The 13,301-nt window shown below is 31.5% G+C and overlaps 2 protein-coding genes across 3 annotated transcripts; one reads left to right on the top strand and one right to left on the bottom strand.

The window, feature by feature from the left end:
- The first annotated feature begins 488 nt into the window (after window positions 1-488).
- Window positions 489-2,072, top strand: LOC8259087 (ADP-ribosylation factor 1). Of its 2 annotated transcripts, XM_015722811.3 has the most exons (7): window positions 490-593; window positions 708-863; window positions 976-1,046; window positions 1,159-1,278; window positions 1,409-1,527; window positions 1,689-1,770; window positions 1,855-2,072. In XM_015722811.3, the coding sequence occupies exons 2-7, from the start codon at window positions 716-718 to the stop codon at window positions 1,858-1,860; spliced, it is 546 nt and encodes a 181-aa protein (XP_015578297.1). In that variant the 5' UTR covers window positions 490-593; window positions 708-715; the 3' UTR covers window positions 1,861-2,072. The 2 variants fall into 2 exon arrangements, with proteins under 2 accessions (XP_015578296.1, XP_015578297.1); XM_015722810.3 differs by lacking the exon at window positions 1,855-2,072 and having other exon boundaries at window positions 489-593; window positions 1,689-1,779.
- Window positions 2,073-7,796: 5,724 nt separating this feature from the next.
- LOC8286425 (cyclin-D3-2) lies at window positions 7,797-9,732 on the bottom strand. Its single transcript, XM_002524873.4, has 4 exons — window positions 8,899-9,732; window positions 8,575-8,776; window positions 8,310-8,440; window positions 7,797-8,216 (listed from the first exon to the last, which is right to left on the bottom strand). Exons 1-4 carry the CDS (start codon window positions 9,406-9,408, stop codon window positions 7,944-7,946), a joined length of 1,116 nt encoding a protein of 371 aa, XP_002524919.3. The 5' UTR covers window positions 9,409-9,732; the 3' UTR covers window positions 7,797-7,943.
- Window positions 9,733-13,301: the final 3,569 nt, after the last annotated feature.

The raw sequence follows: 13,301 nt of genomic DNA, 5'->3' as shown, positions 1-13,301 counted from the left end.
TAATTTCAGATACAAGGTTGCTGCATAATATGCACTCAGAATGACCCTTCTGCATCGCGAGATTGGGTGCTAGGATTCATTTGAAACTATATGATCTGCTTACTAGCCACTAAAATAAGCTAAGAACAAAATGATGGAAGAGAAGGCAGTTCTGTTAATGCGAAGTTGCACGACCTGAAAGTCATCATTTGATATCACAGAAACAAATTCCTCGAAATGCAAGAAGGTTCATGCACTGAAACACACTTCATTATTATGACCAGAGTTGTACTCGTAAAGTTGAACAGAAGGAAAGCTTTAACAAATATGGGACACATTTACGTTCCTTTTGATGCTCAACTTGGAATAACGCCCAGATTCGCATTCTAGCAGCCGACACCTGAATTCCATGTCAAATTAAAGAATAGCCAGTGCCCACTACCGAAAGCAGAACAAAGCGAGTTCACTTTATTCTTCTACATCCTTTAAAGAATCCTATTCCTTTTCCACTTTATGCCTTAGATCAGATGATAGATCTTGTCTATTGTTGCTTATATAATTTGCAACTAAACCTGTCTCTTTTGCTTAACTTCTATCTGCCCTGCATTTTCAAGGTTTGCAAATCAAATTCATCTTTTATTTCCAGTCTGAGGTGTCTGAACTTATGTGCTCATTTTATTCATATAACTTGGTCATTTCTAATCAATATGTATCTTTGTTTGAACTAGGTATAGCAATGGGTATGGCTATATCTAGGCTTATAAAGCTACTCTTTGCAAAGAAAGAAATGAGAATTCTGATGGTGGGTTTAGATGCTGCAGGAAAAACAACCATCCTCTACAAGTTAAAGCTCGGAGAGATTGTTACTACCATACCTACCATTGGTAATCTCTATTTACCTGCTACTTGCCTTGTGTTTAGTAGCCTTTTCAAAACCTAATTAAATGTTTCTGCTAGCACCATGATAGTCAATTGTTTATTCTGATGATGGGTCAGGGTTCAATGTTGAAACTGTTGAATACAAAAATGTTAGCTTCACTGTCTGGGACGTTGGAGGACAGGATAAGGTACCGACAATGGTCTTTCTACTTGGGTGGAAAATCGATTTTCTGTTCTATACATATTTCATATTCAGTGTGCGAAAGAGAGAGCTTATTGTTCTAATCATTTGATGCATAGATTCGACCGCTATGGAGACATTACTTTCAGAACACACAAGGTCTTATCTTTGTGGTGGATAGTAATGATAGGGAAAGGATTTCCGAAGCCAGAGATGAACTTCAACGGATGTTGAGTGAGGTATGCTACACATTTATGATCATTCTCAATAACCAGAAATTCCACAAGCAAAAATGGAGATTATGTTACTCCAATTAGACATTAAATTTCAGATGGAACTACTATAGTAATCTGAATTTTACCATTGCAGGACGAACTAAGGGATGCAACTCTACTCGTTTTTGCCAATAAGCAAGATCTTCCAAATGCGATGACTGTTTCAGAAGTCACTGATAAACTTGGTCTGCACTCACTGCGCCAGCGCCGTTGGTAAACACTGAACCTTTATCTTTGATCTTTAAATTTTTTCTGATTAATTTGGGAAGTGACAAAAGAAACTACACAACAGAATGAACACAGTAGCTAGGATAGATGATACAAATTCTCCCAGCTTTATCAAATATCATCAGATGTGTTATTTTCATGTATAGGTACATTCAGGCTACTTGTGCTACCTCTGGCCAAGGACTTTACGAGGGTCTTGATTGGCTGTCCAGCAACATCTCTAGCAAGGCAAGCTAATTTTTAAGCTCCATTCAACTTGATGAACATCTGAATTTCATTAACTTAAGCAATGATCTTTGTGTTGGCTAGCAGGGATAATCCGAGTTCAAAATTACCATCTCATCTCAATCCGGAAAGTTACTACTATGCTAAAGAAAGACTCAACACTTATCACAAGAGGAACAGAAAATCATGTAACTACAACTTCACATATTATATATTATTTTAAAGCAATTGTTGTGAACTATTAATACTGTCAAGCAAACAGCAATAATGGAAGAAATCAAACAAGAAAGTAACATAGTGATTTACATGGTTCGACCAATGTCTATGTATGAGCAGAGGGAGAATTCTTATTTCTGTGAAAGCTTATCAAAGAGTACAACCAATAATCCTAACTTAAACTATTTATATATATAACCCAAACAATAAACCGAATGGCTCTAAAATATATATAACATTAAACGTGTAAGATCCATAACTTGCTTTAGGACCACTAAAGTACTATCATGATCAACTGATAACGTTTATATTTTTTATTTTCATTTTCTCAAAAAGAAAATTTGGTTTACTGAGTCTATATTTCATAAGATTTCTTCTTTCTTTTTTTCCATACATGAGTTTCATGTTCTTGTTTATTTACCCAATCATAACGTAGCAGAACATTTTTAATGCCATCTATGATTTTCTTAAGAAAAGATGTACTGTTCATATAAATTTATTCATAACATTACATATACGAGCTGGAAATGATCACAAGATTGCAGCAGATTTAGGGCTGAGTATCCTATTTCCTGAAGACCAAAGATTCTAGCAGGCATTCATGATACTGATGCCAAGGAGCGAAGGACATCCTTTATTAAAGACCTGACCTATCATGGCAAATTTAATAGCAGAATCAAATAATAGTACTTCAGGGTCCCGAATTATGACACTTGTGTTTCATGGATACCTCATTTTTTCCTGCTTTATACTACTATTAATATATGCAAGCTATTTATTTAATGCAGCTACCAATGATATGATAAATTTCCATTTTCCAAAAAAAAATATATATATATAAAATAAAAGAAATATGATAATTTAATAACTACAGAAGTTATCAATGATGTTTCAGCAAATGTTGGTTGATCATCTATTGCACAGGTGGATGTGGCAGGAGACCTCCATTTCTAACATGACAAATTGTAGTTGGAATTTATGGCAGGCATGCTTAAATTTCTTTCTCTCTATATTAATCCAAAAGAAAACTATAGCAGTTTCTTTTTCTGATTAATTCATTTTAAAGCAAGCACTTAAATATATTGAACTCTTAATTAAACTTGTTTAAAGGCAAATATAATTTAATTTATAGGAATTTACAATGTGTGAAGTGGGACTAGCTCTGATTTATTTATATTTTGGGTGGACTTCAATTTCCACAAGTTAGATGTCTTAGGTCTAAGGGAGGTATAAAGTGATTGCCAGAAAAGAAAAGAAAAGAAAAGAAAATAGTATAACAACTGCAGACTCTTGTGGGATGATAAATGAACCTTTAGTTGCTTGTACTATATACATCTCTGAATTGTCTTATTAAATAAGTTGTTTTGCCAAGTGGATATAAGAATTACATGATCTGCTTGATGAGTAAAACGTCTAATTTTTAGTCATTATCTTATCAACTATTAGAAATCGCTGCAAATAAGCCAAGCTGTTTACAATTATTTGGAGCTCGGTTTGATAAATTTCACTTTAAATTTATTTAATAATACTTATTTAATAAATAAATGAAAGTAAATCTAAAAAAAAAAGATAAAACTCGTTAGATTTGTGAATTCTCCTAAACTAAAGTATCAATAACTTTATAAATGAATAAAAGAGTTATTGTATTTTTATTTATAATAATCATTTCTTGCTTAGACTTATTTACAAGAATAAATAAATATATTATGATTTTTGTTGCTAACCGTTAATTTATAATTATTAAACTCAATTAGACTCGAAAAACATGAAAAAGAATTTAATAATTTCAGCTTAACATTAACTTCATAATAAACAAATTAAACCCAAACAAACTAAAATATAGTATCGCTGTGTGGAAGTGAACCCTACTAAGTAGCGATCAGCAATAAGCATCTTCAACAAATTGAGTCAACAAAGCAGCAAATCAAGTCAATGTGTCCTGCATAAAATCATTAATTTTGTTTTGCTTAAATTTCTAACCAAATCAATGTGTTCGATTGAAGTTATGACATTGTGTTTACTAAGTATGCCCCCCTACAATAAATATTTCCCCATTCTCCTGCTAAGAAAATTTAACAGGTTGGTACAAACATTAGTAAAGTAAAAGGAAATGAGGCTGTCATATAGCTGTCCAGGTTCAGATACTGTCCATGTGAAAACCACTCTTCTTTGATTTTTGAATGGTCTCTCCATTCCAGCAGGTGAAATCTTGAATCTAGTGGAGTCTTTTACCTTTCATTAGATGCCCATTTTTATTCATAATAACAGCAGAAATTTTAGATTAGATACGATGTATACAACATAATAAATATATATATATAAAAGTATTTTATATTTAGATATTAAATGATTGACACATCCTCTATTATTTAAAAATAATAAATATATATTAATCACCTATTAATTTAGTATACAAGCGGCGACAATACATCAGGCCTGCCAAAAGTTTTCCTGTTAAAAAAAAAGCACTTCTCAACATTTTTTTGCACTGGAGAACAGTGGACACTATTTCTTACTTATAAAGATGCATTTTCATATCTAGCTAATGAAAGGATGAATAGGGACTAGTGCCTTGCATGTTTTTGTTGGATTTTACTGTGTCGTTGAGAAGTGTAGAACAGAGCTGTCTGCCTTCTATTTAACCATTTTTCACATAACGTAACATGACCCTTTTACTTTGAATAGACTTGAGGGTATTGGCAGGACTGAGCCAGCCAAGTTAATGGCTGAAATTTCTCACTACCAAGGATTCTGTAATCTACAAAATTTTCCTCATTCAGATTCATCATCGAAGAAGAAACAAGAGAGTACTAAGCTTTTTGACAATTTCTTTAGAACATGTCAATGACAAGCTTTTCTCTAGCTGTTTTCAACAGCTTCATATATTATTGTGTGTTTTTTCTTTCCAATGTTTACACACTCACCCTCATGTGAACTCACCATATTGTTTTATCATATTCATCTTTTAGCCTGTTGTGTATTTACCATTATCTACTCATTTATCTCCTATTTTTCATAATACTTTTGCTTTATTTTATTTTTTTTCCAAGTAAATGATCTTAAAGCAAGTAAAGACAAAGGAAGTTGTATCAGGAAGATCCACCCTATTTCATTTCTTACACTGATTCACTGCTCCAAATCTTTGCCTGTAGCATCTTTAAAGACAATTTAGCTCAGCTCATGTTAAAAGATAGCTTTGCTTTCATTCCACTTGGGAAACATGGCAGAATCACCAAATAAGTATTGGGTTGTAAATGTTGATTGTTGAGTACTCTAGTGTAGACAATGCATTTAGTTCTAGGCATGCCTAGTAATTTCAGGTAAGAAAACATTTCTGACCTTTGGAACGCATGTAAGTTTCATTATTGTCCTTTTCTATACATGCCTAATGGTACAATTTGAATATAATATATTTTCCCCGGAGACTATAATGTTTGACAATGAAATGGCCACTATTGCTCTTGAATCCGGAAAAAAGAAAAAAAGAAATGTTAAAGAACAAGAAAAGACCAAAACCCAAAACTGTTTTTGCACCAGTTGTGCCAAAATCATCACCTTCCTAAACTTGAACTTGTTTTAGATGCCTAATGGCACCCAAAATATGTGAAAAGATCAACTATCTCCTCAATCATTTAAAACAAGGGTAACTATCACATGATTCCAGAATCAGTAGTGGGTGGGACCAATTGCCTTAGCTGTTGCATTGATAACTCTCCCTCTTCTTCCACTCTCTTTCTCACGAATTATGTTCCTAAGGCATTATTACATCTCTTAATGGCTAAAACTCTACTCAAGTTATAAAGGAAAAAAAGAAAATGAAAGTAGCAATGGCAGGACCACTGGAACGAGGAGGTCATTCACAAAGCCAAGAGGCGCACTCAAAGTTCACTCTAATTCTACTTTAAGAGTTTCCACTATTGTCCACCAATTCATCTTTTTTAGGTTTGAGTAATTCTAAATAACAGCATGCACCAGAAGACTTAAGTTTCTTTTGCCCTGTCCTTTCCCACACCTTTTTCTTCTATTACATATCTCCCAAGAATCAATATCACTTTTTGTTGCAAATAGTTCAAACAAACATTGCTAGAAAAACCTTAACTTAATTCAGCTTTGCATACTAAAAGCTTCCACCTCTCATCTTTGCAGAGGTTATGAGTAGTTCGAGGAATCAAAACTCCACCCCAGAAATCAACACTTGCTCTTCTTTTTTGTTTCCCCAAATAATGCAGATATTCATGTAACTTTCACTTTCATTTTCATGTTTCAACATACCATAACCATACTGGTAGAAATGTCATAACATAAGATATGCTGTAATGCCCACAAGTCATAACAAATTCCCACAGTCAGGATCCGGGGAGAGAAGGGTGGAAAAGGATTGTATAATATGGGGGACAATCTAATTAGTTAGGATATATAATTTCGCTCCTAATCTTTACCAATTTAACAACCTCCGACACCTCTTAATTATTATTTTAATCTACTGAATTTTTATTTTAGACATTGTCCTCACCTCCTCTTTTTACCATTTTCATCTTTGTACATGTATTTTTATATTTTATTTACTTCTATGGTAAAAAAGATTACATAAAAGTAATATATATGTGTATATAGGTGAAAAATACTGAAACATGAGTTGCAAGGTGTTTTACATACTGAAACATGAGTTGCAAGGTGTTTTACATTAAGCTATCTAATTAGACTTCCGTCCATGGCATACTTGTTTTCACGGGAAAGGTCAGAGAAATATATTGGAGTATATACACCAAGCCAACTACCAGAAACTACAGAAAAACCAAGTCAACTGTTTGAATCATTTTTCGTGCAAAATTTAATTATATGAATTTTGCTGTGGAACTTCTGAATCATTATGAAAATACCTTTAGAAAAAATGTTTACTTATTTCTTTTCCTGCACTCACAACAACCTAAAGTGATATTCTTTTCCTGCACTCACAACAACCTAAAGTGATATCCAAGTAATAAGCACAACCAACACTCAGATAGCACTTTGTTCAGTGGCTGGATGAATGACATTCAAAGAACTACTATTGTGAAAGTTACAGGATTGTCCGAAATACAAAGGCCAGACTACTAGTACTACCAATGTAAAATAAAGGATTAATGTAATTCAAGTTAAATCAACCATTTGAGCCAGTTTTTGGGTATACTTAGAATAGCATTGATGCCATGATACGTCACAAACATTGGTTTTGACTATTATCATTCCCCAAAAATGAAGCATTCTTCCTAACGGATCATGGCTAAACAGAGACAGATAACACTAGAAGCAGTTGCATGCAGTTACTCCGCAATTAACCCAGCCCGCACTAAGATACTATGCAGAGAGAGGGAGATATTACTAAAGCTCTATAGGCAGAAGTCTATGGTCTGCCAGCAGACTTTTGGTTGTTGGTTAGTTAGGACTTTTGCTATGTTCTTTGACAATGTTGAAAGGCCAACCTCACATTATAATGCTTTTAAATCTTAAGGGTTTCGAATTTCCGTCCCTCCATCACTTTGACGTTGCTCTACAAAGAAGTTAACAAGCATTTTATATGGTCACTAAAATTCTACTATCAAGTCAATAATCTGTTCCTTCAAGAAAAAACAGCTAAGGAATTGAGTGGTTCAACTCTAGCTATGGTTTTACTTCTACATTAAGCCAATAAATCAACAGCAGCAACGGCGACATTATATAAAAGGAAGAGAACAATCAAAAAGTATAGAAAGGAAAGACACTATGCATGCAATTCTGGGAAAAAAAATTACCAATCCCCTCATTCCATTTTCTAACAAAGAGATCAGAGTGAGTAAGTTTCAAATATAAGGCAGGAAATATATTGATAATCAATAAAACCCAAAAAGACCGAGCCTTAGGAACAGCATAGAACAATTTATATGAAAATAGAGGAAATGATAATGACATGTTCTATAGTAGACAATAGGAGAAGTAAAGAATTAATGAGGACTGCTAAGCACATCCACAAACATACGATTTAGTGACGGCAACCGCATCTGCTGATCCTGGGTTCTACTCCTTTTAAACAGAGGCACTGGTGATGATGAGACTGTGGACGATAGATTCCATGAATCATTCGAGCTATCACAGCTGAAATATGCATCAATGATACCATTTGGACTTCTGGGCATTGATGGATGCTTGCGCTTGCAGCTTTTGTTTTGGTTGCCTGAGAGCTCCAAAATGAGCTTGTAACACTCATTCACTTTGTTCTGTTTAAATGAAGTAAAGGGGCTTTAACCTATGAGCTACAAGAGATCCTGAATGGTATTGAAACAGAGGAAACGAGTTAACAAGACACAAACCTCGCTGATTTTGATCACGGACATAAGTTGATTCTGATATTGCACTTGATTACATGGCTCAACCTCCTTTATAACATGCAGCATTATTGCAGTAGCTAATACAGAAGGAAGATAACTCATAAACCTTGAATCTGAAATCAAAATCAAACATTTGTAATCAAGTTAAGGAGATAATAAAAATTCCTGTTCTTGAATTCAATATGCTACAGAGCAATTAAGTGATTAACGGATTGACAACAAAATAAACATCTATTCAATTGCTTACCAGAAATGACAGACAGAAGTAAACTCTCACACCTCCTAAGAAACTCCCAATGCAAGTGGTTCTTTAACCCAAGCCTCCTTATAATGTGATCAAAGAATGAAATTGGGGTGATAGGATTCATCCTCCATTGAAGAGTGGAGAGCGCCAAAAGCTCCATTCTTTTTATAGTCTTGGCTTCAAAAACATACTTAGCCTCCTCCACCTAGAAAAAAGGCACAAACATAAATAAAACCCAGCATTGATAACAAAAAAAGAATAAATAGTTCAAGAACCACCAGCATTTTAACAAACACCAAGATTGCAAATTCTTTTTCGCAAACCTACTTGCAAGTCTAGAAGAAGAGGCACTTGGGTTTCCTCTACTTTAGCAGCCAGAGACAAGCAAGCAACAGCAGCAAGTTGACCCATCCAAGGCTTATCATTTGGAAACTTTAAACTCAAAACAAACCTGTCAAAGTAATTCACAGCAAGAACACTAGTCAAAGCTGTAAATCCATAATGTGCTTTTACTCTCATAACCCAATCAACAGCTTCTTTACGAGCCAACATTAAAGACCCATTAGAGGGTACTAAATTACTATTATCATAACCAAAATGGGTCTCTTTTTCTTTAGTGATCAGATTCAATAACTCATCGTCCTCCCAAAACAAGTCTTGTTCAAGAAAGAAACAGGAGAAAGGTGTCTCCTTTCTTGCATACTGATCATAAACTTCAATTTTATCATCAACCCAGGTATTATAATCTTCTTGAATACACTCCTCTTCACAATATAAACCATCAAGAACTAATGTTGGGCTCTGAAGCACCTGATTTTCTTGTTCTTGAAAAACCATGATAATAATAATAAGGATAGTCTTCTTCAAAGAAGAAGAGATTTAGTCCTCTTCTCATTATACCATTAGACTTCAACTTTCTTGCATTTCTCTATCTCTCTACTCTCTATAGAGTCTAGTGATGTAGAGATGTAATAGAGAAATGAAGAGAAAAGAGAGAAGACAGTGAGTGAGTAAGAGAGAGAGAGAGTGAGTGACAAATAGAGTAAACAAGTGAAGAGTTTTTATCTGAGAGTGCCTTCACGCCTGTCCTTTTTTTCCCTTTTCTTTTCTTTTCTTTTCTTTTCTTTTCTTTTTATACTTTGCTAGCAAAATTTTCTAATTTTCTTTAACACTTTATTATTAATATTCTCAAGAAAGACTCTTTATTTATTAGTTTTTTTTTCTTTTTTTTGTTTAATTTAGTTTATAATTTCTTGAGTGACCGTTTGGCGGGATGGAAAATCCTCACATTGAAAAAATGGGCACAGTTACCTAGAGCTTTTTCCAAGAAAATGAAATTTCTCTGCGGAGTCATGTATTATATTCAGAAAATGATAAGTAATAATTTAAAAAGACGTACTATTTATACTATCATCAATACAGAATTTCTTTTAAAGAGAAAAACAAAATCTTGTGAGAACTTTAGGAAGACTTTCGCCAAGAACAGCCAATTTCATGATTTATTTCTTACTAGAGCAATATATAACAGTTCATTTTTTCTATTTATTATTAATCGATTATAATTTTAGAATTAAACACTAAAATTCAGAATGGCACTAATTTGTATGTTCCTCAAAATTAGTTGACACTAATTTTCTATTGCATTTCGAGACTTTTTGTGTATGAAACAATATAAGTAAATAATTTATTGTATCCTATTAAAATATTTAAAATATAGTTTAGATGGTAAAAATATAAATATCATATGAATTTTATTTTATTTTTTTGCGTAAGAGTATCTCTAGTAGTGCTTTTTATTTTAAAGAGTATAATTTCTATTATAATGAGCATTTTAAGAAATATTTGTATATAAAGAGTAAAATATTTTATTTAAGTCCAATAGACTCTTTATATTTTATTCTATATTATATGCATTTATCTATAACGTGACTAAAATATTGTGAATATATCAAATTAAATATTTATTACTGTGTTTGAATTTTTTATAAATTAAAAATAAAATTATAATTTAGATTACACTTTTTTATAAAAATATAAAAAAAATATTAAATTATTATTTAACGAGATGAAAAAAAATGAATTAAAGAAAAAACAAAATTTGAATTAAGCTTAAGGTATTAAGGCTGTTTAAAGTAACAACATATATGAAAAGGTCAAAGCTTTGCTCTCTATTTCATCACAGAGGTGAAAGAAAATAAACCAATCAACACTCATTTCACTAGAAAGAAATTCCATTTTGGTGCATGTGATTGGTCGTATAATTATCTACATAAACCATATTGTTAGAAAAAGAAATAAATTTGAAAATATTGACCATTAAAAAGTACATAATTTCCCAACAACTTTTGAGTAGGATTTTGAATACAGATTTCTTGAACTTTCTTCTGCTCTATTTATATATATAATTTATTTCACTGAAAGCTTCTGCTATATGTGAAGTTTGTCTACATTGTTGTATAAAATTTTAGTCTTAAAGTACTTATAAATTAAAATAAGCTAATCAAATTTGAAATTAAAAGTACACAAAAATTAAATCTAATTATTTTCAAATTAAAACTAGTCTCAATTGTTAGTATAACATGAATAATTATATTTTTACAAAGGCTCGACTCTACTCATATCTACTGTTATAATTAATAGTATTTCTTCAGTTATTGCTTGCAAAAGATTACCCAACAATTTGAAGTTAAAGTTGTTCTCTATCACCTGCTAGAATAAATAATTATAGGGGTCAGTCCAAAGAAATACTTTTTGTTTTTTTGTTTATTATCTCCAACTCTTGGATCAAACACTTCAGAAATAATATAAATGTTTAATATGAAGATGGATTATTGGATTCATTCAGAAAGATTAATTAAATGAATTATGCAATAAAAGTGGCTTTAATATGGCAATTTTGATTGGTATAAAAGCATATATGAGAATTGTTTATTATGACGATTATTATGAAAGAAGAATGGTTAAATTATCCACAAGATTGACCGATAAAAGTTGAATCTTTTAACTTATAATTTATAATTAAATAAATTTGAGTTCAACTATTATATAATTAAATATATATAAATTTTATAAAAATTATGAACTCAAAACTTCTATTACATAATCAAATATATTTATAAATACTATTTTTTTAACTACAAATTTTTAATTTTTCTATTTTAATAGACTTTTATCTGTTTTATTTTAAAAGAATTACAATTAGCAATTGATGCATTAACTTTGCCAAACATCATTAAGACTATATATTGCCACTAATTATGTCAATTTTAGTTAAAATTTAAAAATCTATTCATCACTTAAATAAAATTATAAATTTATTTTATTAATATAACTAGAATTAAATTCGTTTAACGCCGAGTTGCAAATTGGTAGGCATGCAATCTTTTATCCCAAAATTAATTACAAGCTCTAGTTCTCACAAAAAAGAAATTTTAAAAAAGAATGAAGGTTTTCCAGCTGCCCAAAAGACTTTGAAAAGTCCAAATATAGAAAAGCAAATTTGTACATACACTGCTAATTTGATAGCAAGTCCTTAACAAACAGCTTTTATTTTAATTGAGAAAATGAATTGTGTCAGCAAGTCAATAACCAGCAAGCATCATCACCTTAGCACATGCTATTTTTTTCTCCTTTACTTTCATATGCTGCGTTTTGAATTTTTATGTTTATATTTTTTTTACGTTATTGAGGTGCTATTGTTTTCTCTTTTGCCTATAACTGATTTCTTTTTATACTAAATCTTCTGTTTTATCACGGTTTTTTCTTTGTACTCTCTGATTCTTTTCGATTTTTTTTTTTTTTTCATTTTCTTTTTCCTTCTGATTTTTTTCAATTTTATCTTTCATTTTCTTTGAAACTTCCACATTATTTTTTGAAAATCGGTAGTCTAGTTGTTCATGCAAGCGATTTTTTTCAATTAAATCCATTAATTTTTATAAAAGGTCTAATTAAGTTCTCATTCTATTTTTTTAGCTCAATTAAACCCATCAATTTTTATAAAATGTCTAATTAACCTATAATGCTAACAACGTTCAAAATGTCGTTAAGTGTAAAGGTCTCATTATTTTCAGAGCGCGAATAATAGCCGCTCTGAATATTTTAAAGTCATGCCTATATCACGTGACGAAGGAAAAGCCTCTTCTTCTTCTTTAATTTTGTACAATTAGTATATATAAATTCTAATTTACAAAAAAGAGCAGTGATTTCTTTCTTCAACTGAAATGGCAACAACATTTTCGTCTTTTTCATCACACTCGTTTGTAAGTAGAGGGTGAGTGCAAGTTGTTGAGTTAGATTACGTCTCATCACTTCCAATATGTTTTTACAATAAAACCATAAAAATGTACACTTGATGGAAGGAACCAATTCTCGAAGGAGGTTCTACAGTTTTAGGAACTATGATGTAAGTTAAATAAAGAAAAAGAAATGGCTTTCTCTCCTTCATGTGATATAGGCGTGACTTTAAAATATTCAGAGCGGTTATTATTCGCGTTTTCAAAATAATAGGACACTTACACTTAACAACATTCAGAATGCTATTAGTATTAAGGATTAGTTGGACCTTTTATAAAAGTTAATGGATTTAGTTAGTAAAAAAAATTAGAAACTTAATTGAACTTTTTATAAAAGTTAATAGGTTTAATTGAGCAAAAAAAATAAAAACTTAATTGGACTTTTATAATAAGTTGAAGAGCATTTTTGTACCTTTTACTTTCTTTCAATTGAAAAGC

The sequence above is a fragment of the Ricinus communis genome, chromosome 7, assembly GCF_019578655.1.
Source record: "Ricinus communis isolate WT05 ecotype wild-type chromosome 7, ASM1957865v1, whole genome shotgun sequence".
Taxonomy (NCBI): Eukaryota; Viridiplantae; Streptophyta; class Magnoliopsida; order Malpighiales; family Euphorbiaceae; genus Ricinus; species Ricinus communis.
Note: the sequence above shows the minus strand (reverse complement) of the source record. Positions and strands in the feature narration are given on the sequence as shown.

What these genes read in the sequence shown, in the direction of transcription:
- LOC8259087 (XM_015722810.3), top strand. Translation starts at nt 716, where the DNA reads ATGGGTATGGCTATATCTAGGCTTATAAAGCTACTCTTTGCAAAGAAA. An exon ending in ACGTTGGAGGACAGGATAAG is followed by an intron (nt 1,047 to 1,158) that starts GTACCGACAATG and finishes TTTGATGCATAG; the next exon opens with ATTCGACCGCTATGGAGACA. An exon ending in TTCAACGGATGTTGAGTGAG is followed by an intron (nt 1,279 to 1,408) that starts GTATGCTACACA and finishes TTACCATTGCAG; the next exon opens with GACGAACTAAGGGATGCAAC.
- LOC8286425 (XM_002524873.4), bottom strand. Translation starts at nt 9,408, where the DNA reads ATGGTTTTTCAAGAACAAGAAAATCAGGTGCTTCAGAGCCCAACATTA. An exon ending in CTCTTCTTCTAGACTTGCAA is followed by an intron (nt 8,777 to 8,898) that starts GTAGGTTTGCGA and finishes CCTTTTTTCTAG; the next exon opens with GTGGAGGAGGCTAAGTATGT. An exon ending in CCGTGATCAAAATCAGCGAG is followed by an intron (nt 8,217 to 8,309) that starts GTTTGTGTCTTG and finishes TCATTTAAACAG; the next exon opens with AACAAAGTGAATGAGTGTTA.